Below are 21,160 nucleotides of genomic sequence, written 5' to 3'. Positions count from 1 at the left end.
ATATTGAATGCTGTGAGATAGTACCCTACGCCTTGATAAGTACGAATTGCGACACATGCCAAATTCTGCTCTCGGAAGACCTTCCGTCGATCAATCGTGCTGATGTCCAACCGCATGCTGCTCGTGTTGCTCGGCGTTCCAAAAGTACACATATTCAAACCACTGACCTTGAGAGCATTTCTCACCCATTGATGCCCACCATGCGATATGTCCAAAGGTGACAATGATACCACATCGGAATTCAGAAGTCCAGAGGAAGCACAGGGACTCCTCAGTCCCTCTGATTACCATGAGACCGACACGGTAGCAACCCTTCCGACCCCATCGCCCTCGACCTCTCGATCACCTTCTCCTCGACCACAGGTGAAGCGTCAGTCTTCGCTATCGCAAGGACGCGCAAATGGCACGCCTAGAACGACCAACCGTGTCCGCTTCGATTCACAAGAGCACATCCTCCCTAGTCGACCGATAGCCTCCCTCGATCTCGACGACGAAGATTATCTCAACTCGCCAAATGACGGCCAGCACCGACCACTGTTGACAGATATCACACCCCCGAGCAGCAGTCCTTTTCAAGATGACTCATTTCAGCCAGAAGATCATCTCCCAAATGCGAGACCGAAGAGTGGCATGCGCAGCGCGTTCATGAATATGGCAAACAGCATTATTGGCGCAGGCATAATTGGACAGCCATATGCATTCAGGCAGGCAGGACTGACGATGGGGATCATTCTACTCATTGGCCTTACAATCATGGTCGACTGGACAATCAGGCTTATTGTTATCAACAGCAAGTTGAGCGGCGCAGACTCTTTTCAAGCTACGATGCAGCACTGTTTTGGGAAGACTGGACTTATCGCAATATCAGTGGCGCAGTGGGCTTTTGCATTTGGCGGGATGCTGGCGTTCTGCATCATTGTGGGAGATACGATACCGCATGTGATCGAGGCGTTATTTCCTGGGCTGAAGGATGTGCCCTTCTTGTGGCTGCTCACGGATAGGAGGGCTGTCATTGTCCTTTTTGTGTTGGCTGTTTCGTGGCCATTGAGTCTTTACAGGGATATTGCGAAGCTGGCAAAGGCGAGCACGGCGGCGTTGGTGAGCATGATCATTATCATCGTCACGGTTGTCACGAATGGGCCGGCTGTTGATCAGGGGTGCAGGGGGAGTACGAAGGGCTTGCTTTTCGTGAACGATGGCTTCTTTCAAGCTGTAGGTGTGATCTCTTTTGGTAGGCGGAATCAGAATCTGCTATGTGAGGTGCTGACATGTACTAGCATTTGTCTGCCATCACAATTCTCTTCTGATTTATGGCTCACTCAAAACACCCACAATCGACCGATTCAGCAGAGTCACCCACTACTCGACGTTTGTCTCTTGCATCGCTTGTCTTGTTATGGCTCTTACTGGCTTCCTCACTTTTGGCGACAAGACCCAGGGCAACGTTCTCAACAATTTCCCTGCCCAAGGTCATCTCATGGTTCAGATTGCACGGTTATGTTTCGGTCTCAACATGCTTACGACTTTACCATTGGAGTGCTTTGTCTGCCGAGAGGTCATGAACAACTACTACTTTCCAGACGAGCCCTATCAGCCAAACCGCCATCTGATATTCAGCTCGGCTTTGGTTATTTCTGCGATGGGCATCAGTTTGGTGACTTCAGATCTTGGAGCTGTTTTCGAGCTCATCGGAGCGACGAGTGCCTGTGCTTTGGCGTACATCTTGCCGCCTTTATGCTACATCAAGTTAAGTACAAGGAGTTGGAGGACGGTTCTGGCGGCTCTTTGCATTGTGTTTGGGTGCGGTGTTATGGGTATCAGCTCCGTGCTGACAGTGGCTAAGATGATTAGAAGTGAGTATGTGGCAATTTTCGAAAGTGGAGTGCTAACATATGCATAGATGAAGGGTCGTCTTCGCCACCATATCAATGCCAATCAGTAGAGTGATTGTCAGCGATCAAGATCTGACTCCTCTGTTTTGTCTGACATATCTCCACAGTTGTCGCTAGCATCGAACAGGCTAGATCGTCTTACGTGCAATTTAGGTCATCCAAGCTGTTAATCGGTTCTCATCGCTCAGGAAGCAGTAAAGTATTCATGCTCAAACATTAGGCATGTCACGCGATATTTCGCCACCTCTAGGCTACGACGTTGAAAGGCCAAGAGTGCTAGACATCAGCTATGGACGTCGCTACCTTGGCCCAGAGTGGCAGTCACTCAAGCACAGATGCGTTGTGTGCAACGCTACAAACGTCAAATTACTGCGCTGCACTGAATGCAATGCCGTAAGATACTGCGCTCGCGAACATCAAGCCCAAGATCGGCGCGAGCACGAGTGGATGTGCAAGCGCATCAGAGATGACCGTGACTCTCTCGAAAAGGAGACGGAGATCTTCCAACTCCATGCAGGGCGATTTGGGACGACGCCGTCGACTGGAACGTACTTGAACAGTCGCTTTGAATTAACCGACGACCTGAGAGTGGTCAACACACTAGACAGCCTTACCGAAGCTCGAGAACACTTATTTGAGATGCTGCGGTTGTCCCGGTTGGATGGTTGTGGGAATGATGAAGCTGTACCTGGTTTGTTACTGCAATTGAGCGAAGATCAGAAGTGCTACGACTTCATCAAATTTTACGCAAGACTTTCTGCTGAACCAGCTTACGATCCTGAGGATCTGACCAAGCCTTTCTTGAATATCCACGATGCCGATCCCTATGAACCGATACACCATCTGCTCTACCCACCTCTCAGGCTGACTCATCTGTCCGCACTGCTACTGCTGAAAATCAGGTTGCTCCACGATATGAACTTGGTAATGATGGCAAATATCCTGAAGCACCGACTGCCGGCCGAGGTTGTCGATAGGATCAAGACAGTCGGCTTCTTGAGCTCGATCTCGTTCGCACACAAGGACTGTGCATGGAAAGACTTGGTCAATAAGTTTGCCACAGTAGCCAATGCGATCAAACGACTCTTGGTGTTGATACACAAACATAATGCATATTTCCTGCCTACACAACTTCTGTACTGGAACCATATCGAGAAGAGGGCGCTGCAGTACGAAAAAGGATCCATTGAGGAAATGTAGTTTGCTCACCAATACTCATATGTATCTTGGCAGGCCTCGGGCCGCGATGTTATTATCGTGCTGTGTAAGTGGCTCGGCGTGAGTCCGGATGATATCACAGACTCTCACGACCCACGGGTTATTGCAGTTTGTGAAGATCAACTACGAAAGCAGATCAATCAGAGAGTAAACGAATTATCTCAGATGCCAAAAGACAGGTGCATTTATCATGTGATACGGAGCGGGCTGTGCTTACAACATAAGAAAAGACATGCGCACTCGAACTGATCGTTCAGGATCTCTGAGCGCCTTTTGCTTGCTCGATCGGTAAAGCAGCATTGGCGATGTTCGAGCTCGACGAACTTCACCGACTTCTCGCAGCAAAGAGGACAATCTACTAGACCAGGTGATGATGGGAAAGCCCTGTAAGACCACGATTCTGCCATGTGAGACTCTTTTCAGCAAGCAATCGCTTTGACGAGCTGGGAATGTGGTTGTTCAATTGCCCTCCGTTCCCAAGTGGTCTCTCACGGGGTGATGCCAGGCAGCCGATCGACAATTGGCGGACCACAGCACAAGAGGACGGACTTTCCCCTTCGTGGAGCTTCTGCGCCTCGACTTACATCACAGATTCGACAGCTTTACTGATATAGGGATCTTTGAGAAGGTAGGAAGCCTTTGCTCTTCTAAGCTGCTCCTGCTCTGTACGAACTTATGCGCCTCTGGGAGTCATGCAGATTTCACGCGGAATCTTTCCGAAGTGGAGCCGCTTGCCACTTTGACTTCGATAACAGTCGCGTTCCTCCCCAGTACACCTCCGCAAGCATCACAAGGCTGCCCTTCGTTGGAATCATTGCGTCACATCCAAAACACTGCCGTCAGTCAGGAATCAACGACAATGGGCTTCAAGTCGTGGTTGGATATACCCAAGTCAAGTCATTTCTCCCTTGCGAACCTACCTTTCGGCATTATCTCCGCGCCGAATAGCCCAAAGCCTCGAGCAGCGGTCGCCATTGGCGATCAGTGCCTCGACCTCAAAGCATTTCAAGGTCAAAATGGTTTCAGTGCGTGCTCTCAAGACGTGGGTGATGTCTTTGCTCAGCCGACATTGAACCCCTTCGCCGCATTGGGACGCCCAGCTCATCGAGCAGTTCGGAAGTACATCCAGGACATCTTCAGAGAAGACACGCCTCATGCATCGATTCTCAAGGACAACCAGGAAGCTCAGAAAGCATGCTTGCTACGACAAGACCAGGTCAAAATGCATCTTCCTATGCAGATCGGCGACTACACGGATTTCTATGCTGGAAAGAACCACGCCTACAATCTTGGTTGCATATTGCGAGACCCAAAGAACGCGCTTCAGCCCAATTACACTCACTTGCCAGTCGGCTATCATGGACGAGCATCATCGGTCGTTGTTAGTGGCACACCGGTCGTTCGGCCAAACGGTCAAGTGCTTGAGGACCCGAAAGCAGAGGTCAAGAAGCCAGTGTTCAAGCCCTGTCAGCGACTAGATGTTGAAGTAGAACTAGGCGCGTTTTTGTGCCAGGGCAACCAGATGGGACAACCGATACCAATCTCGGAAGCTGAGGACAGCATCTTCGGGATTGTGCTACTCAACGATTGGTCTGCCAGAGATATTCAAGCATGGGAGTATGTGCCGCTAGGCCCCTTCAACGCTAAGGTAAGCTCGTATCCCGGTGATTTCACTGATCGCGCGCTGACTCCTTGCAGAACTTTGCATCAACGATCTCGCCTTGGATTGTGCTGATGGATGCACTAGAACCATTTAGAACGGAAGGCATTAAGAACGACACCGAGCTTTTGCCTTATCTGCAAGAGAAGAACCCGAAGAATATGTTCGACATTCGACTGCAGTTCGCGCTAACCCCAGACGGCGGTAAGCAGAATGTTGTGGCCAATACCAACGGGAAACATCTGTTGTACTCCTTTCCGCAAATGCTGGCACATCACACAATCGGTGGCTGCCCGATGAATGTTGGAGATTTGCTCGGCTCTGGCACAATCTCCGGAACCGATGCTGGCACAGAAGGTGCGATGATTGAAATTACGAAAGGTGGAAAAGAGACAATTAAGCTCGAAGACGGCGTTGAACGGAAGTTCTTGCAAGATGGCGACACAGTTGTTCTGCGAGGTGTTTGCGGCAATGAAGAAGATGGCCTTGTTGGCTTCGGTGAATGCAGAGGAACTATCATGCCTGCACCCAAGTTATCGTTCTGATTCGGAACGTGTCACCCGCGTCAGCATAGACGCTGATGCAGTGTTGCTTCGAGAGCTACACGTCGTTCATGGTGCTCAGTCTGTCACGAAATGTCTCAGCGTGAATTCTGGCAGCAGATATGACGAAAGCTTACATGCCGCCAATGCACGATCGGTTCTTTCTTTACCAAGATTATGCTCATTCCGCTCACCAATTCTGGTTTCGCATGGCGTTCCGCCCTGTTCTCCACCAATCACGTTCTTTTTGATTGATTCAACCCCGGCCTGTTGGAGTGCGCTTCAATTCCGTCCCACGCTGCTTTTTGCGGGGACACTGGTCATTTATGCATGGCACCAATCCTCATCGATACTCCAGTGCGGTATCACGAGCCTTGAAGAGAGAACTATCACTTCGCAGAAGGATCTCACAACAAGTTCTTACGAGTCGCTGCCACAAAGTCTAGGAAATCGTGGGACTTCTCTCTGACGTCCACAGAAACCCTCGAAGGTGCCCTACGTACGTGAAAAGATGTTTGGGCAAGCCCTAGCTAGGTCTCTGGAGGTTGAGGACGATGTCCCATCAAGCAAAGCCATGTCTATGTTCTCACAGCTCAGTCCGACCACAGTCTCGTTCCTCCTCCTGTCAATAATATTCGTTCTTATCAAGCTGGCCAACAGAACGGATCAGCCGAAGATCAAAGGTCTACCTGAAATACCTGGCGTCCCAGTGTTTGGTAACCTCCTTCAGCTGGGCTCGGATCATGCTCGAGTTGCGGGAGCATGGGCCAAGAAGTACAACTGGCCAGTCTTCCAGACACGACTTGGTAACCGACGCATCATCTTCGCGAACACATTCGATAGCGTGAAGCATTTCTGGGTAACGAATCAATCGGCGCTCATCTCAAGACCAACCTTGTACACCTTTCACAGCGTTGTTAGCACAAGTCAAGGCTTCACCATTGGCACATCACCATGGGACGAAAGCTGCAAGCGAAGGAGGAAGGCAGCGGCTACAGCACTGAACAGACCAGCTGTACAGAGCTACATGCCACATGTTGACCTGGAATGCAATGTTGCTATCAAGGACATGTACAAGGATAGCAAGAATGGCACCGTCGACATCGATCCGAGGAAGTACTTCCACCGGTTTGCGCTCAACACGAGCTTGACCCTGAACTATGGTATCCGGATTGATGGTGGCATTGATGAGAAGTTGCTGAGAGAAGGTGAGTCGCAGGACGGTTGATCGGCTGTATCATGCTAACCAAGTTTAGTTGTCCACGTCGAAAGAGTTGTCTCGAACTTCCGAAGCACATCCAACAACTGGCAGGACTACATTCCAATTCTTCGGTTGCCATTCATCAGCAGACAAAACACAGACGCAGCTCAATATCGAGCACGCCGAGACAAATACTTGCAGACCTTCCTCGATATGTTGAAGGACAGAATAGCGAAAGGTACCGACAATCCGTGTATCACCGGAACCATCTTGAAAGACCCGGAAGCGAAGCTGAATGATGCCGAGATCAAGTCAATATGTCTGACTATGGTCTCTGCTGGCATTGACACTGTTCCCGGCAACCTCATCATGGGTCTCGGCTACCTCGCCTCTCCAGAAGGTCAGGAGATCCAGAAGAAGGCCTATGAAGAGATCATGAAGGTCTATCCCGAAGACGGCGAAGCATGGGAGAAGTGTTTGTACGAGGAGAAAGTGCCATACATTACTGCTCTGACGAAAGAAATCCTCCGATTCTGGACAGTCATTCCGATCTGCCTACCAAGGACAAGCATCAAAGATATCGAGTACAATGGTGTTACCGTGCCGGCTGGTAGTGTTTTCTACATGAATGCATGGGCGGCTGACTACGACGATTCGCATTTCAAGGACCCCACCAAGTTCATGCCGGAAAGGTACCTGAATGACCAGGAAGGAAGCGGGACGCCACATTACGGCTATGGCGCAGGTAGCAGGATGTGTGTGGGAAGTCATCTGGGAAACAGGGAGATCTACACTGTATTCTTGAGGATGTTGACGGCTTTCGAAATCGTGCCGGCGCAAGACAAGAATGAGTGGCCGATATTGGATCCGATCGAGTGCAACAGTATCCCTACTGCATTGACGACTGAGCCAAAACCTTTTAAGGTTGGGTTCAGGATCAGAAATAAGGAGAGCTTGGAGAGGTGGATTAAGGAGAGTGATGAGCGGACGAAACACTTGTAGGTGGCATGAACAGCATAACAGGCTACGCATGGCTGGGCGTTCGTACTGAGTTGCTTGACGAATTTGTTGCGCAACGACTGCAATGAGATATTCGGGCTATTGCATTGGTGTCACAAGGTGGTGGTGAACAAGCTCTGCTCATTTGAGTGATGGGGCTGGGCGCTTTCTCTGTGCATTTGTTAATTGATTGAAGCTTCACCAAGAACAACAAATTCGTTCTTCACGCCTGCTCTTGTTCGCAACTGCCCTGACCTGCGATGCTAGCAACGTAAGGCTCATCGTTTGGCAATCACGTTTGGGGCAACGCAGCTTGCATGCTCCAGTTGCGCAGTAAGTTCGACGTTGTTTGACAACACCTGGTACGAACCTCTTGCCTTTGGTACCGCAAATCACCTCAACCATGTCCTGACAAACTTAGATCATCACCAGTCAAACATCGAACCTAAATACTATGTATATACCTCATTCCTGCAACTGCTCTGGTGCGCCTCTTCAGTCTCTCGTTCACATCGATTCTAGAGCACGATCTCACAATGGACCTGCCGAATACTTTCCGGCGACACGAGGTATTGATCGAGGCTCGCACATCAGTTGGCCAGCCAATACACCCTGCCGCAACACGCCGACCAGGCCGAGCGAACAAGACAGACGCGATCAAATGGAAAGACAGAAAGATATTGGCAATCGAAAACCTCAAGAGCGAATGGGAGGAAACCAAAGGACAAAAGAAAGACGGAGAATCTCGATCTGGTGAGTTTAGATGGAGCCCACCCTGCATACAGAACATGCACAGAAGTTGGCCTGGCTCTGCCACTTACACCACCATGATGTTCGAGAAGCAGGAAAGCTATCTTGCTGGCTGACGTTATCATGCGCGCCCGCTTTTCATGCCCTTCCCATGCCGCTCTAGCCTTCACATCGATACGAGGGCGCGTTGAGCTGTCTGAGGACACTGCTTTTGTTCCTGTGCCAGTATAACAATCCGTTTCCAACCGGCACACCAAAACCGATGAGGAGCCGAATGGTGGGGCAGCGACAATCGCAGCAATTCCGCAGGGAACCAGGAAGCACAACCACAGAGGAAGCGAACGATTTCAGTTCTTCTAGAAGGGTGTCGACATCGACGGGCGTGTTCATCGGCAGGGATTCAGATTCAGAGTTCAATGAGTTCGCTTACACACTCCTCTTGCGCAAAACAAGCAGGGCCTACAAAGATAGCAAATGACCGCCACGGAGACTCTTGCTGCTGATAGCGAGTTAACAGTGAACCAGAGCAGCCCACGCTATCACTGCATGCACCCCACCCAGTAAATGCACGAACTTTTGCAGAGCAACAAGCTCAAATTGCATGAGCCTGCAGCATCTTACAGCATCTCTAGTTGCACGGCAAATCGGCACGCTAAAAGTGCGAAGTTGACCCCCAAATCGGACTTTCTGATGAGTTTGCGAATGGCGGAACCCCGAAAACAGCCTAGGAGAGATCAAATTGGCCCTTGACGATCCATCGCTATTCGTGGAACAATTCAGGGCTGATTGATATCGTGGGACTCGCAGGCACTTTCGAGCGGTGGTTGCATCGTTCAACAACTATCATGATTTATCTGCGTAGGCGCCGATTGAGCCGTTCTGACTCGCAAATCAGTCGGAAGCTCAGATCACCATTCTGTGCTTCTTATGCGCGCGTCACCCCGGAGTCCAGCTTCTCCTCTTCTCTCTGCCAAACTTGCTCCTCACGTTTTGATTCCGCACTCGTTTGTTGCAGACAACTGACTTCCGCGTCCCTGCTTACAGACGATCATCCACCCAAGATGACTGGTCTTACTCGTCTGAAAGAAGCTATTGAGCGACATCGTGAGAATAAAGATATCAACATCAAATACAAAACACCTTTGACGAGTAAGTTCACCTGTCAATCACTCGCTTAATTCGAGTCTAACCCAGTTTCAGTCCGAAACATCAATACTTTTGTGGACGAGCAAGCAATCGACGATGCCTGTAACCCAGTTCGAAGTGACCGAAAAGTACGAATACACTCATGGGTTTGCGGTGTACAACGAGTGAGTATTGCAAGTCCTTCTGCCTGCCTACATCTGACGATTGGGCAGGAGTGAAGCAGTACCTGGTGCCCTACCCATAGGGCAGAATTCACCTCAAAAAGCACCACACGGCTTGTACACCGAGAAGCTCTCCGGTACAGCCTTTACAGCTCCGCGAAACGAGAACCAGCAATCATGGCTGTACCGCATCCTACCCTCGTCTAGTCACCAGAACTTCCAGCCTGTTCCAGATAGCTCGTCGCAGTCTCTTCAATCTCCCTCTCCGAGCTTCGGCAAGCACTTCAATGCCATCCCGAACCAATTGCGGTGGGATCCCTTCGACTTCGATAAAGAGGTGTCATGGATACATTCATTGCATTTGATCGCAGGAGCTGGAGACCCACAAATGAAGCAAGGTGTTGGCATGTACATCTACGCTGCAGGTGCTTCTATGCCAGAGAAGACGGCATTCTACAGTGGGGACGGTGATTTCTTGATCGTGCCTCAGCATGGCACTCTTGATATCAGGACAGAGATGGGGAATATTCTTGTCCGACCAATGGAGATCTGTGTCATACCTCGAGGCATCAGATACCATGTCAAGCTGCACAATGAAGAGCCAGTGCGGGGGTACATCCTAGAGCTCTATCAGGGCCATTTCCAGCTGCCTGAGCTTGGACCAATTGGCTCGAATGCGCTGGCCAACAGTCGAGACTTTCAGATTCCTAAAGCCTCCTTCATCGAGGACTTTGAGAACACGGAATGGACACTCTACAGCAAATTCGGCGGCAACCTCTTCCAAGCCAAGCAGCATCATACACCGTTCGATGTTGTTGGATGGCATGGAAACTACTACCCATACAAATACGACCTCGGTCGGTTCAACACAATGGGCTCGATCTCTTTCGATCATCCAGATCCGTCCATCTTCACTGTCCTTACAGCACCATCTCATGGTCATGGTCACGGCACAGCTGTAGCTGACTTTGTTATCTTCCCACCAAGATGGTTGGTTGCCGAGAACACTTTCCGGCCTCCGTGGTACCATCGAAACACGATGTCAGAGTTCATGGGATTGATTTGTGGTGCCTACGACGCGAAAGGGGCAGGAAAGGGCGGCTTCCAGCCTGCGGGTGCATCACTTCACAACACTATGTCGGGCCATGGGCCTGATATGCAAACGTATGAGAAGGCAAGTACGATGGAGCTTGCACCGGCGAAGGTCGGAGAAGGCAGTATGGCGTTCATGTTTGAATCTGTTTTGATGGTTGGCGTTACCGAGTGGGGTTTGAAGACATGCGCCAAGGTACAAGAGGTAAGCAAGAATGTCGACTTGACTCTTCGACATGTGCTAACCCGTATAACAGGAGTACAATGACCACAGCTGGGGACCGCTCAAAGTGCACTGGAAGAACCCAGGTACTCGGGGGTTGAGCAATGGAGAGGCACAGAAAGGCGTTGGTGATGGGAAGGACCACAGCAGCGTTCATGATACCAAATGATACCCAGAAGACAGTATATGTCTGTAACAGCAGCGACGACCAACGATATTCTTACATAACTCGACAATGACATTGTCCTTGACACTTCCAGCTTGTGATCTATGCTGCCCTACCTGGCAGAGAGCTTACTGCACGGTCTCGGGTGTAGATGACTTCATGGCCGTCGTCAGCTTTGCGACACATCCTCGGACAACGAGATCGATGACATAGTGCCAGCGAAGCGAGTTGATTGGAAGATGATCAGGGTCGAGCATCCCACCTACCCTCGCTAAACATGCCGTGCTTGCCAAAGTTCCATCGTCGTTTCCGCTATCATACGCTAATACTAGCTCCACAATGGCTATCTCCAACTGACCAATGAGCACTTTGCAGCATCACACGTTGCGTACTTAGGTGTGCCATCTTCGCACCATTTCGCAACTTTTATCGCTCTTCACTTTCCCTCCTTGCGTCGGCAAATCACAATCAAGTATGAAGGCACACGACACTTGAGAGGATGAACGAGTGGTGCGCGTCCAGACAGGTAGGACACGTGCTCAAACTGTTGAGTCTCGTGAAGCAGTAGCAGCATGAGCAGGCCAGTCGCGCTTTCTGAACTGCGATTATGAGTACTGAACTATTGCTGACTTACGTCCATCATGCCTCTCGTTTTCTTACATGCTCATACTGACTGCTAATGATGCCTCGCGCCAAGTTTCCACCCACACCTGGTACATCGACAGGCCCAACTGCGCAAGAGAAAGCAAACGATATGGAGAGTTCATTCATCCTCCCACCAGCAGCCATGAACCGCTCACCTCCGACGTCGCCTGTTATTCAGCGGAAACGAACGTTGTCCGGAAGCACAAAGAACAAGGAAGAACTGCCTCCACCACCGAGCCGAGCTAGGAAGATCATACAAATGAAGCCCAAGGAAGAGGCTCCTGCACCTGCCGTTCCCGCCACTTCCAAAACTACTTCGCCGAAGCGGAAACAGCCTGCTGCGAGCTCGGCGGCCGGACGAAAGATCGCGAGGAAGACAGCACATTCCATCATTGAGAGAAGACGACGATCGAAGATGAACGAGGAGTTTGGAGTGCTCAAGGACATGATACCCGCCTGCAGTGGCGTTGAGATGCATAAGCTGGCCATCCTTCAGGCTGGGATCGAATATGTCAAGTACCTGCAAGGCTGCGTCGACAAGCTGCAGGATGATCGACGACCACATCGTAGACGAGGGGAGGAGGACGACGAAGATGGAGAAGAGGCAGGCGTGGCAGGCAAGACTCCGTCGGCTTCACCCAGGCTAGAACCATTCGACTACAGGAGAGCTTCGATCGCAACAACGTCCACAGCCACGGCATCAACACAACCAAGTCCAGCACTGCAACCAAGCATGTCAAACTCGAGTCTTGCCAGCCAAAGACAGTTACCTCCCCCCATGACCAAGGCGACATATTCGACCTCCCCCCACCACTCGTTGCGCATACACCGACAGCAACCGGGGTCAGTCCAGCATTCAATGCGATACATTTCAGCCCCGATCTCAGCAGGACATACTCGAATCAATACCACGTTGGGAAGCAGAGTCCGAATATCCTGCCGCTTCCGCAGGCTGCTATGCCAGTTGGTGCGATGGCTAGTCAGGGAGGGCAGGAGGGACATGCTGAGGCTACGGCTACGGCGGCCTTGATGATGTTAACGAATGATCGGAGGGCTGTGGGTGGAAGTGGACGAGGTGGTGGGATGAGTGTGAGGGATTTGCTGAGTCATTGAGGGGTGAATGTGTGACCTGCCAGAATGGTATAGGCTCAAGACCGCCTAGGTTGATACAGGTATGAATATCAAGGGTTCGAACAAGGTCACTGGTGGAATTGATATATGGTATGCGATTACGATTCATGGGGTATGATGGCATTGGTGATTGGTATGAGCCGGCCTGCAAACAATGCTATTCTACGGCGCATGCGACACAAAGATGGTGGCAGTATGCAAGTATCCTGAGCATCAATAATAATAAATACTTATTGCCTCGATGACTATTGATCTTGGTTCCAGAGAGATATAGGCTACGAAGCAGAGCTCCAGTCTCGGATGTGGAATGTTCTGCCGGTCCAGCGACTGGACTCCGCGATTTTATTCAGTATAGATTTTTCCCTCCTGCTCAGACTATACCTGACATATCTACCACTACGCCAACAGACCATAAGCTTACAGGCATTAGACCATGTCATCGACGCCGAATCGGCATGATACAACCCATTGCGTGGTTACTTCCATCTGCAGCCTTCGCATGAGTGTCTTCCTTGTCTGGTGGTGCCAGCCATAAAGCAACTACGACGAACTAGAAGGGAATAGACTGCACTCGAGATGATTATGTTCCATTGGAACCTTATGATGATTGTCTCTACCAGAGCTCTGCGTGCATGAGCTGCTGGAGTTCCCAAAACACGATTTTTGCTCGATCAGTTCAAGATGTCAGGCCTGTTTGTGGAGAGAGGGAGCTAGCGAGCTAGGTGGAGAACGTTATCAAAACCACGGGAACAGCGCTTGATCGTATTCACACGAGTCATCTGGTCGCTTGCATGGCGTTCGTCAGAGTCAATATGCTGTCCTTTGGCATCTATTACTCTTATGGAATCTCTGCAACAAGTGCTCTCCTTGACGAGCACCGATTTCTGCAAGGGCGTGGGAAACCTAACGTGGATTCCGGACATCCGCTTGGCCGGAAAGTGCCATTCTCACCTTCCCCGGCACCAGAAATTGGCGCCAACTTCGCTTCAGCGTCATTGTTATCGAATTTGCTTCATCACAGTTCATAGCTCCCTTGCCGCGCAGGTCTTTGTTCATCTCATGATTGTTGCCACGTTGCATCGACAAGGCACTTGCATGACTTGTTTCAGCCTTTCGATATCGACCAGTCCTATACGAGCAGATCATGCGGCACAAGCAGCCAACGATGCTTGGTAACCGCCAACCTGAGCGCTACAGAACTGGTTGGCCTCTTGATCCCGGCAGCTCATGCAGCCTCGGGGCAACCCCAGAAAGGAAATCGAACAAGAAACAATCATGAATCTACAGATATCTATCACCTTCATGATGGGTGACGGACAGACGGTCCTTCGTTCAGACACGGCGAACAAGCATCATGAACACGACTTTCAAGCCATACAAGCCTGGACAATCGACTTATGCTCCCCGAAGGACAAGTGAGGAGTGGGATAGCTGGAAACCTCTTATCATATCATGGCATAACGAAGGCCTCTCGAGAGAACAGATGTGCGGGCTATTGTTCGAGCAAGGCTTTCCAGTCAAACTTGGCCAGCTTGTGAGGAAGCTTACTAAGTGGAACATGCTGGTCCGCGATAGGTCCAATCCTTCCCTCCAACCTTCAATATCGCCCAACGGCGATGACGAGACTACCCTGCCGGCAGACGCCCCTGTGATTGTCGGTGCCGATGTTACTTCCAACCCGCTGGATGTGTCCGAATACCTTGCACCAGAGTATGAGAAGTCCGGCACAGAAACGAGGAGCACCCCACAACCAGGATTCGAGTACACAGGTCCTGCACCAGCGAGCCAGCCGATAGGAGACTTATACCCATCTACCACTAAAGTCCGCACAGCGTCAAACCTCGCCGGCACCGAAGCGCAAACCCGGATACTGCAGAAGATGGAAGCAGCTAAGTTGGGTTTTCCGGAAATTGATTGCTGTTGTGACGACTTCTTCAAAGCCGAGAAGAGCTTCAAGCGACTAGAGCCTCTGTATCAAATGCTTCTAGACGCAACCGAACCAGGCCAATCGCTCCACTACGTCAGAGCATTAGCACGCCTTTGCCGTAGCTCAGTGCTGTCCGAGGCAATGACATCCAAGGTCGAGACTACACTACAATACTATACAGACCTGCTTGATAGACCTCATATCAAGAATGACGCCGCATATGCTATCGCTCTTCAGCTAGCCAGCATCCAGGATGGCATGAAAGATCCGGACGAAAAAGAAGGGTTACGAGTGACTATCGAGTTCTTCGATGAAGCTGATGACGCTTTTCAATCGACCTCTAAAACCCTGCGCGACAAGTATTCGCATCTCTATCACCGTCTTCGGAATCTATCGATCCTAGATCTAAAACCATCAGAGGACCCAAGTGACTGGATCGACACCAGAGAAGAGCAGAGAAGACGTATGGACGCAAAACTCCTTCAACGAGACTACACTGGAGAAATTTGCAACACAATTCATGATTGTCGAGAGGTTGTACTGGATTTGCATAACCTTGTCGACATCTCGGAGTACGCCTCGACATTGAAGCCGTGGTCTTACCACGAGGGTCATATCCACGCTCGCACGCAATTCGAAGATACCAATACCATCAAGCTGGCTCAGCGGATCTCAGCGGCCCTTGCATCAAACGTGCAACGAATTCGGTGGTCCTACGGCCGTCCTTGCAGTATTTCCTTACTGTCCCTCATGTTCGATGCTGTTGGCCTCATTGTTGCACAAGAGTTCCAAGCGCGTGGTCGACTTTCCGGTCTTCCCAATGATGACATACCAACACGTCTCGCAGCCGCAACGGGTGTATTGAATATCAGCGACAGAGGGCAGGCTCATAGCAGAAACACGATCTCCGATATCAATTGGAAAGTACTGCAGACGATGTGGATATGCGATCCAAATGCGCTCTTTACACCCCAAGGCCTTCACATCGGGCCTTGTCGAGCCAAGAAATGCTGGGACTTGCTCAGTGGGAATGTGAAACAGTTTGACCGGACGACCGCCCTGATAGCTCCAACAGCGCTGCCGCGCAACCTTGAGCCACAAGTTCCAGACGATGTCTCAATGCTAAGCACCTCGACCAAAAGCAGTTTTCAGAAGTTCCGGAGGTTTTCTGATAAGTTGAGACGTCAGAACAGTACCGTTACAGTGAAGAGTGTGTTCTCGAAGTGGTCGGGTCACATGTCGATTGATAGCTTAACGCCGGAGAGAGTACTGGGTTCCAGATCGGATATACTCGGGCCCATCTTGCCCGCGGAGGAGCATAGGAGGTTGGACGAAGAAGCGTTCATGTCGATGCAGAGTATCAGAGTGTGAAGGCGCAAGGTACATTGTCGGACATGATTGCAGTGGTACTGGACGACTGCGGCCTCATAGCAATCTGTACTTTACACGGAAGCTCTGCCAAGGACGCCTCCTAATTTCAGGTCCGCTAGGGAATGTGCCCACTATGCCCCTATCGATCAACGTTGTCGCTTGACCTTCCTGAACTGACGCTTGAGACCGGCCACGCTTTTCGACCGGGGACCACTCGTCAACTTCTGTAAAATCGTGCAAGGCATCTCGTCGCATTGCGGTTGCCATGCTCTTCATACGCCCAAGAACTTCGTGCTACCGACATGATAATGAACACACGTCTCACGTCGACTGACCGTCCTCAATGTCCTAGGACAGCAATGGCCGAGTTCCGCACCCACTGGCAGCCAAGAGCACTTGACAGGGTTGTAAGCGAATTCCTCACGGATCAAGTCAAGTCAGATGCTTGGTCTCGGACAAGAATCGTAGCCCTCGATATTAAATGACTCGCGATTCAGCCAGCAAAGCAGCACATTCTTCTTCCAAGCCGCCATTAATAACACATCTTCTTCCTTGTTGGACAAACCGGATCTCATACGAATCATGGTCCGCCGCCTAAGATGGAACGCTAATCACATACGATTGCCTCTTTTGGGCAGAAGGTCGAAGCAGCTATGCTAGAAGGCCGCGTGCCAGAAGATAAACCTGTCGACATGCTGCCGCGCTGACTGCTGGTTCTCGCCCTCCGTTGCCGGCCATTGGAGTGTCGGCGGTCGATTGCCTGTGGTCTCAGCAAATCACTCAGAAGAGGCAGCACAATGTCAACCCCCATCTACAAGGGAGTCTGGATAAATTGGTCACAAAACCCGGTGCTGGGCGCAACATTGACCCTCGGCGAGCGCGAAAGCGGCCTTCTCACAGCCTTTATTGCGACTTTCGTGACGGTCGTTGCTGCTCAGCTTTGGAAGATACTATCCTTCACAATCCATCAAGCTCGGTCTCGTCGTGCACTCCGAGACGGCCTCTACCATCAGCAACAAGTGGTCTTCCGCAACAGCGTTACTCCAGGGAGCGCAGCCTGGACCTTCCTGTTGCAATTATGGTACTGGAGTGGGCATGCGAGGCGCTCGCTGATGCGGACTCTACCATGGGCTGCTTTTGCAACAATCTATGTCGTCGTGTTCGGCGTACTAGCCATCTTCTCCTCTGAAATCTCGAAGGCGCCGGGATCTGCCCGGCTCGTTCATCCTACCAACTGTGGTGCATGGGATTTTCCACTTGATGCTGATAGTCAGACACAATTTTCAGCCTTGCTGCGAAAGCAGACGAATGACACGTAAGTGCAGTGTGGGCATCATCAGCTCGGAGTGCTAAACAATCCAGTCTTGCTGCAGAAACATACGTAAGAACATGCTATGACGCCGACAACCCTTTGGCATGTGGCAAATTTCCGATCAAGAGCATCGGTTCTACCGAGCAGCGCGACGTATCATGCCCATGGCCAGGCATGTGTCTCGAGGGTGACAGTCCTGCATACCAAGTCCAGAGTCAGGTCATTGACTCCCACCACGATCTCGGCATCAATGCCCCACCAGCGGACCGATTACAACTTGAGCTACGTCTGACTTGCGCCCCTCTGATACAAGAAGAGTTCCGAGAACAGGTCGAATCCGACGACTCCCGTGTTGCCGGTATGGGCTACGAAGGCGATGTCTGGGCAGCCTACAATTATGGACCGATAGTTGATGGGCTTGGCGATCCATACACACATTACACTTTCATTTACAACACCCATTCGTATATTCATCATGGCTATGACCTTGAAGCGATCATGGACGGATCGTATCCAAATTCCACTGCGGGAGACAACGGAGACGCTCTGCTCTGGCAACCGGTCGAACCTCTGACTACCACCAATGGCGAGCTCAGCATTATGTTCCTGATACAGAACAATGTCATCTATCGTGAACCATGCGATGATCCATGGTTTGCCGCTCGCTTGAACTACACGAATGCTCTAACCGTGTATATGCCTGATGTCTGGGTTTCGCCTATGGCATGCTCGCAGCAATACCAAATCTGCAATCCACACGGCAGCTCATCACGGAGGTGCACCGGATTTGTTGCACGGTGGGATCTGGCGGACGCAATTGCCAGTCGGCTCGACCTCGGCCTCAATCAAGTATACGTCGCCATACGCTTCATCAATATTATCAATATGGGTCTGCTTCGTGGCTTGATACGAACCAGGAAGCAGAATGCCCTACGAGCTCAAGATTCTGTCGTAGATCTAGTGCAATACTACTTACCACCTGATCAGTGGATGCGTGAGGTTTCAGGCTGGTTTGACACGACACTTGCGCTGATACAACAATTGACTCTGGAGTACGCCACAGGGCCAGCTCACAATGCGAGCGTGGTACGACCGGAAGCGGACACGTATGAAGAAACCATGTGCTGGAACCAGATCGTGAACGAAACGGGCGATACCACGAGCTTCTCCATCGCTGGTATGATTGTGCTATTCGTTGTTGGAGGTTTGATTATCGTCACTTCATTCATCCTTGACACTGTTGTGGGTTGGGTTCAGAGGTTGTTCAAGGTTGGCGAGCATGCCCGAACTAGCTGGCTCATTGAGGACAAGCTTCAATTGCACAAGCTGCTGAGCGATGAGTTGAGTCTCGGGGAGTGGACGGAAGGAGATCAAGCCATACCCACCACCACTGCCAAACAGGCGTTTCTTGGTCTAGCTGCCGCGAGGACTGCTTCTGATAATATCGCAACCACCACGGCTTTCCAGCCCGTCAATGGCGGAGGATCTCTGCACGATGAAAAGGAGTCAAGCATACCTAACGCTCACGATACGTACAAAGCCGAAGCTGGAGTGACTGTTACGGCAGCACCAAGGATGCACGAACATGGGTTGCCGAACCGCCTGCGATGCACGAGATAGGCAGGGCTGACAACGTCGGTGCGATGGAAGACGCACGCTTCGCGTTCGACCTTGTGGTCGCTGGACAAGGTGTGGGTTGATGACGCTTGATACTCAATGACACGATGAAGCATAAGACCACATGGCGCGGCAGAGGAGGCGCGGTCGACCATAAGACCAGAAGCGCACTTTGGAAAACCATTGAGCTGCGGAAACTTGTTGAACAATCTTCCATATCTGTCACGCGTATTCTCATCACATTCTCATCAATCTGTGAGCACACAGTATTCGCAAGATCAAGATCGTACTGCTTTGCGGCTCATTCCCCAAAAGTGAACTACCCGCTCACATCGTGCAACTATGCATCCACAAGAGGTAAGGACCGAGCTGCAGGTCCTCGTGACAGGCATCCGCGCCTGCCAGTGCCTTTCGCCTGCTGTCCCACTTGTGCACTGACACCACAGCTGTCAACCACATCTCAGCCGACCACTTCATAAAGCTCGAAGTTATGTCTCTCTCTGCTCGAAATTCATCGCCAATGCCATCATGGCTATTCTCAACAATTTCGAAGTGACCATCCTGTCGCCGCAATACAGAATCTCGAACCCACTAGACGGCACCTCCACAACGATATGGCAACCAATCAACGAGCACGATCCGCTTCACCTGAAAGACACTGATCAAACCCTGTCAAGCTCTTCGCAGAAGTACATCGGCATCACCCCAACGAACAGCCTTGACCAAGACCATCATTACGAGTTCGCTATCGATTTCAAAGCACATTGCGGCTTCAACTTCATTGACGGAGACGCCGCCGAGTACATTGTGTTTCGGACGTATCTCGACGATGTCAAGATCGGCTCCGCATTCGTCAAGCGTGAGCGATGGGAACGGAGCGGCACCTACCGTGTTCGGAAGAAAGGCAGGAGGTATTGGGTCGACGAATTGCAAAGCTGGGTGCAGAAGCCATGGGAATTTGACTCCGGTCTGCATGGAACACTAAAGATCGAAGTCTGGAGGGAATGCAGTAGGCCTGCGAGTTCTGGTAGCTGGGACCATCCTGACTTCTTTGGGGAAGGGAACATCTATGATTCGGGGAATGCTATTGCTTTGAATGAGTTTGATGGTGGGCTCCCGAAGATGCCGAGGGTGAGGCATACCAAGAAGGTCGACTTGTGGCCGATGGCGACGTTTGTGTATGATTACAGGAGCGAAGGTGAGTAAAATTCGGGCAATGTGATCCATGCTTACGATGATAGATACGTTGAGAATCCTGGGCATGGCCAATAAGTCTGCGCTGACTCCTGCGCCGATGATCGACCTTACCACCGAGGATTCGGAGCCGCCGAGCAGTGCTCTCACAAGCACAAACGAGAGCGATGCTTTCTGGTCCAACATTGACTCCAGCAATGCGTCAGGTCCCGTAGTTGACAAACCAGCTCAGGACATGACTTTCGGTAATTACAACAATGCGTCAGATTATATGCCCTCGACGACCAACACTACCTGGAATTACTATTCCGGCATCCAAGAAGCGACAGAATACCAGCCTGGTCATGGTTACCATGAAGAATCATACGAACGCGCAGACATGTCGACGGAGCCACCGCAATTGCATATCCAAGAAACAAAGAAGGATGCAAAGCAGAAGACCGGCGTTGAGATTGTGGATTTAACAATGCTGGACTGAGCAAGAATGTTAATACCTCTTCTAGACGCTGCTAGGAATGGAAAGATTGATCGACGAGTGGTTTTGCAGGAGCTGCCCCCCAAATGCCTCGATCTGGACTTTACAATATCCCCTGCCACGCATATCGCTTCTGGTCACTGCCCTACCTTATTAAGAGATTCGGCCACGATATCCCAGCATTCCACACTCAACGACACCACCAACAAGAATCAATCTACCCAGACAATTCAAGGATACCAAGCAACTCAGCCCGAACCAGACGCACACCCCCTCAAGATTTCCGCACAATCGACGATATCACAGAAGAGGGCGTCACTCGCCGAGACACTTCTTCATTGACATGTCGACAACGTTAGGAGTCAGCTTCACCGTACTGCAGCCATGCCGCCGAACACAGCACTCACACATATCAACACTATTCCTTGCGAAGGGCAG

The 21,160-nt window shown here is 50.9% G+C and overlaps 9 protein-coding genes across 9 annotated transcripts; all 9 read left to right on the top strand.

Annotated features, from left to right (window-relative positions):
- Positions 1-207: 207 nt before the first annotated feature.
- On the top strand, positions 208-3,092 carry PMZ80_009822 (uncharacterized protein; the record flags this gene model as incomplete). Its single annotated transcript, XM_064878215.1, has 3 exons — positions 208-1,231; positions 1,278-1,853; positions 2,113-3,092. 3 exons carry the CDS (start codon positions 208-210, stop codon positions 3,090-3,092), a joined length of 2,580 nt encoding a protein of 859 aa, XP_064725783.1.
- Positions 3,093-3,969: 877 nt separating this feature from the next.
- On the top strand, positions 3,970-5,315 carry PMZ80_009821 (uncharacterized protein; the record flags this gene model as incomplete). The annotated part of the gene is made up of 2 exons (XM_064878214.1): positions 3,970-4,758; positions 4,809-5,315. 2 exons carry the CDS (start codon positions 3,970-3,972, stop codon positions 5,313-5,315), a joined length of 1,296 nt encoding a protein of 431 aa, XP_064725782.1.
- Positions 5,316-5,823: 508 nt separating this feature from the next.
- PMZ80_009820 (uncharacterized protein) lies at positions 5,824-7,515 on the top strand (the record flags this gene model as incomplete). The annotated part of the gene is made up of 2 exons (XM_064878213.1): positions 5,824-6,520; positions 6,569-7,515. The coding sequence occupies 2 exons, from the start codon at positions 5,824-5,826 to the stop codon at positions 7,513-7,515; spliced, it is 1,644 nt and encodes a 547-aa protein (XP_064725781.1).
- Positions 7,516-8,048: 533 nt separating this feature from the next.
- On the top strand, positions 8,049-8,378 carry PMZ80_009819 (uncharacterized protein; the record flags this gene model as incomplete). The annotated part of the gene is made up of 1 exon (XM_064878212.1): positions 8,049-8,378. One exon carries the CDS (start codon positions 8,049-8,051, stop codon positions 8,376-8,378), a length of 330 nt encoding a protein of 109 aa, XP_064725780.1.
- A 945-nt stretch (positions 8,379-9,323) lies between these two features.
- PMZ80_009818 (uncharacterized protein) lies at positions 9,324-11,053 on the top strand (the record flags this gene model as incomplete). The annotated part of the gene is made up of 4 exons (XM_064878211.1): positions 9,324-9,411; positions 9,527-9,536; positions 9,621-10,866; positions 10,919-11,053. The coding sequence occupies 4 exons, from the start codon at positions 9,324-9,326 to the stop codon at positions 11,051-11,053; spliced, it is 1,479 nt and encodes a 492-aa protein (XP_064725779.1).
- Positions 11,054-11,732: 679 nt separating this feature from the next.
- On the top strand, positions 11,733-12,808 carry PMZ80_009817 (uncharacterized protein; the record flags this gene model as incomplete). The annotated part of the gene is made up of 2 exons (XM_064878210.1): positions 11,733-12,305; positions 12,359-12,808. 2 exons carry the CDS (start codon positions 11,733-11,735, stop codon positions 12,806-12,808), a joined length of 1,023 nt encoding a protein of 340 aa, XP_064725778.1.
- Positions 12,809-14,180: 1,372 nt separating this feature from the next.
- Positions 14,181-16,124, top strand: PMZ80_009816 (uncharacterized protein; the record flags this gene model as incomplete). The annotated part of the gene is made up of 1 exon (XM_064878209.1): positions 14,181-16,124. The coding sequence occupies one exon, from the start codon at positions 14,181-14,183 to the stop codon at positions 16,122-16,124; it is 1,944 nt and encodes a 647-aa protein (XP_064725777.1).
- A 797-nt stretch (positions 16,125-16,921) lies between these two features.
- PMZ80_009815 (uncharacterized protein) lies at positions 16,922-19,056 on the top strand (the record flags this gene model as incomplete). Its single annotated transcript, XM_064878208.1, has 2 exons — positions 16,922-17,439; positions 17,487-19,056. 2 exons carry the CDS (start codon positions 16,922-16,924, stop codon positions 19,054-19,056), a joined length of 2,088 nt encoding a protein of 695 aa, XP_064725776.1.
- A 525-nt stretch (positions 19,057-19,581) lies between these two features.
- On the top strand, positions 19,582-20,725 carry PMZ80_009814 (uncharacterized protein; the record flags this gene model as incomplete). The annotated part of the gene is made up of 2 exons (XM_064878207.1): positions 19,582-20,251; positions 20,295-20,725. 2 exons carry the CDS (start codon positions 19,582-19,584, stop codon positions 20,723-20,725), a joined length of 1,101 nt encoding a protein of 366 aa, XP_064725775.1.
- Positions 20,726-21,160: the final 435 nt, after the last annotated feature.

The sequence above is a fragment of the Knufia obscura genome (assembly GCF_036327395.1).
Source record: "Knufia obscura strain CCFEE 5817 isolate CBS 148926 chromosome Unknown scaffold_15, whole genome shotgun sequence".
Taxonomy (NCBI): domain Eukaryota; kingdom Fungi; phylum Ascomycota; class Eurotiomycetes; order Chaetothyriales; family Trichomeriaceae; genus Knufia; species Knufia obscura.
Note: the sequence above shows the minus strand (reverse complement) of the source record. Positions and strands in the feature narration are given on the sequence as shown.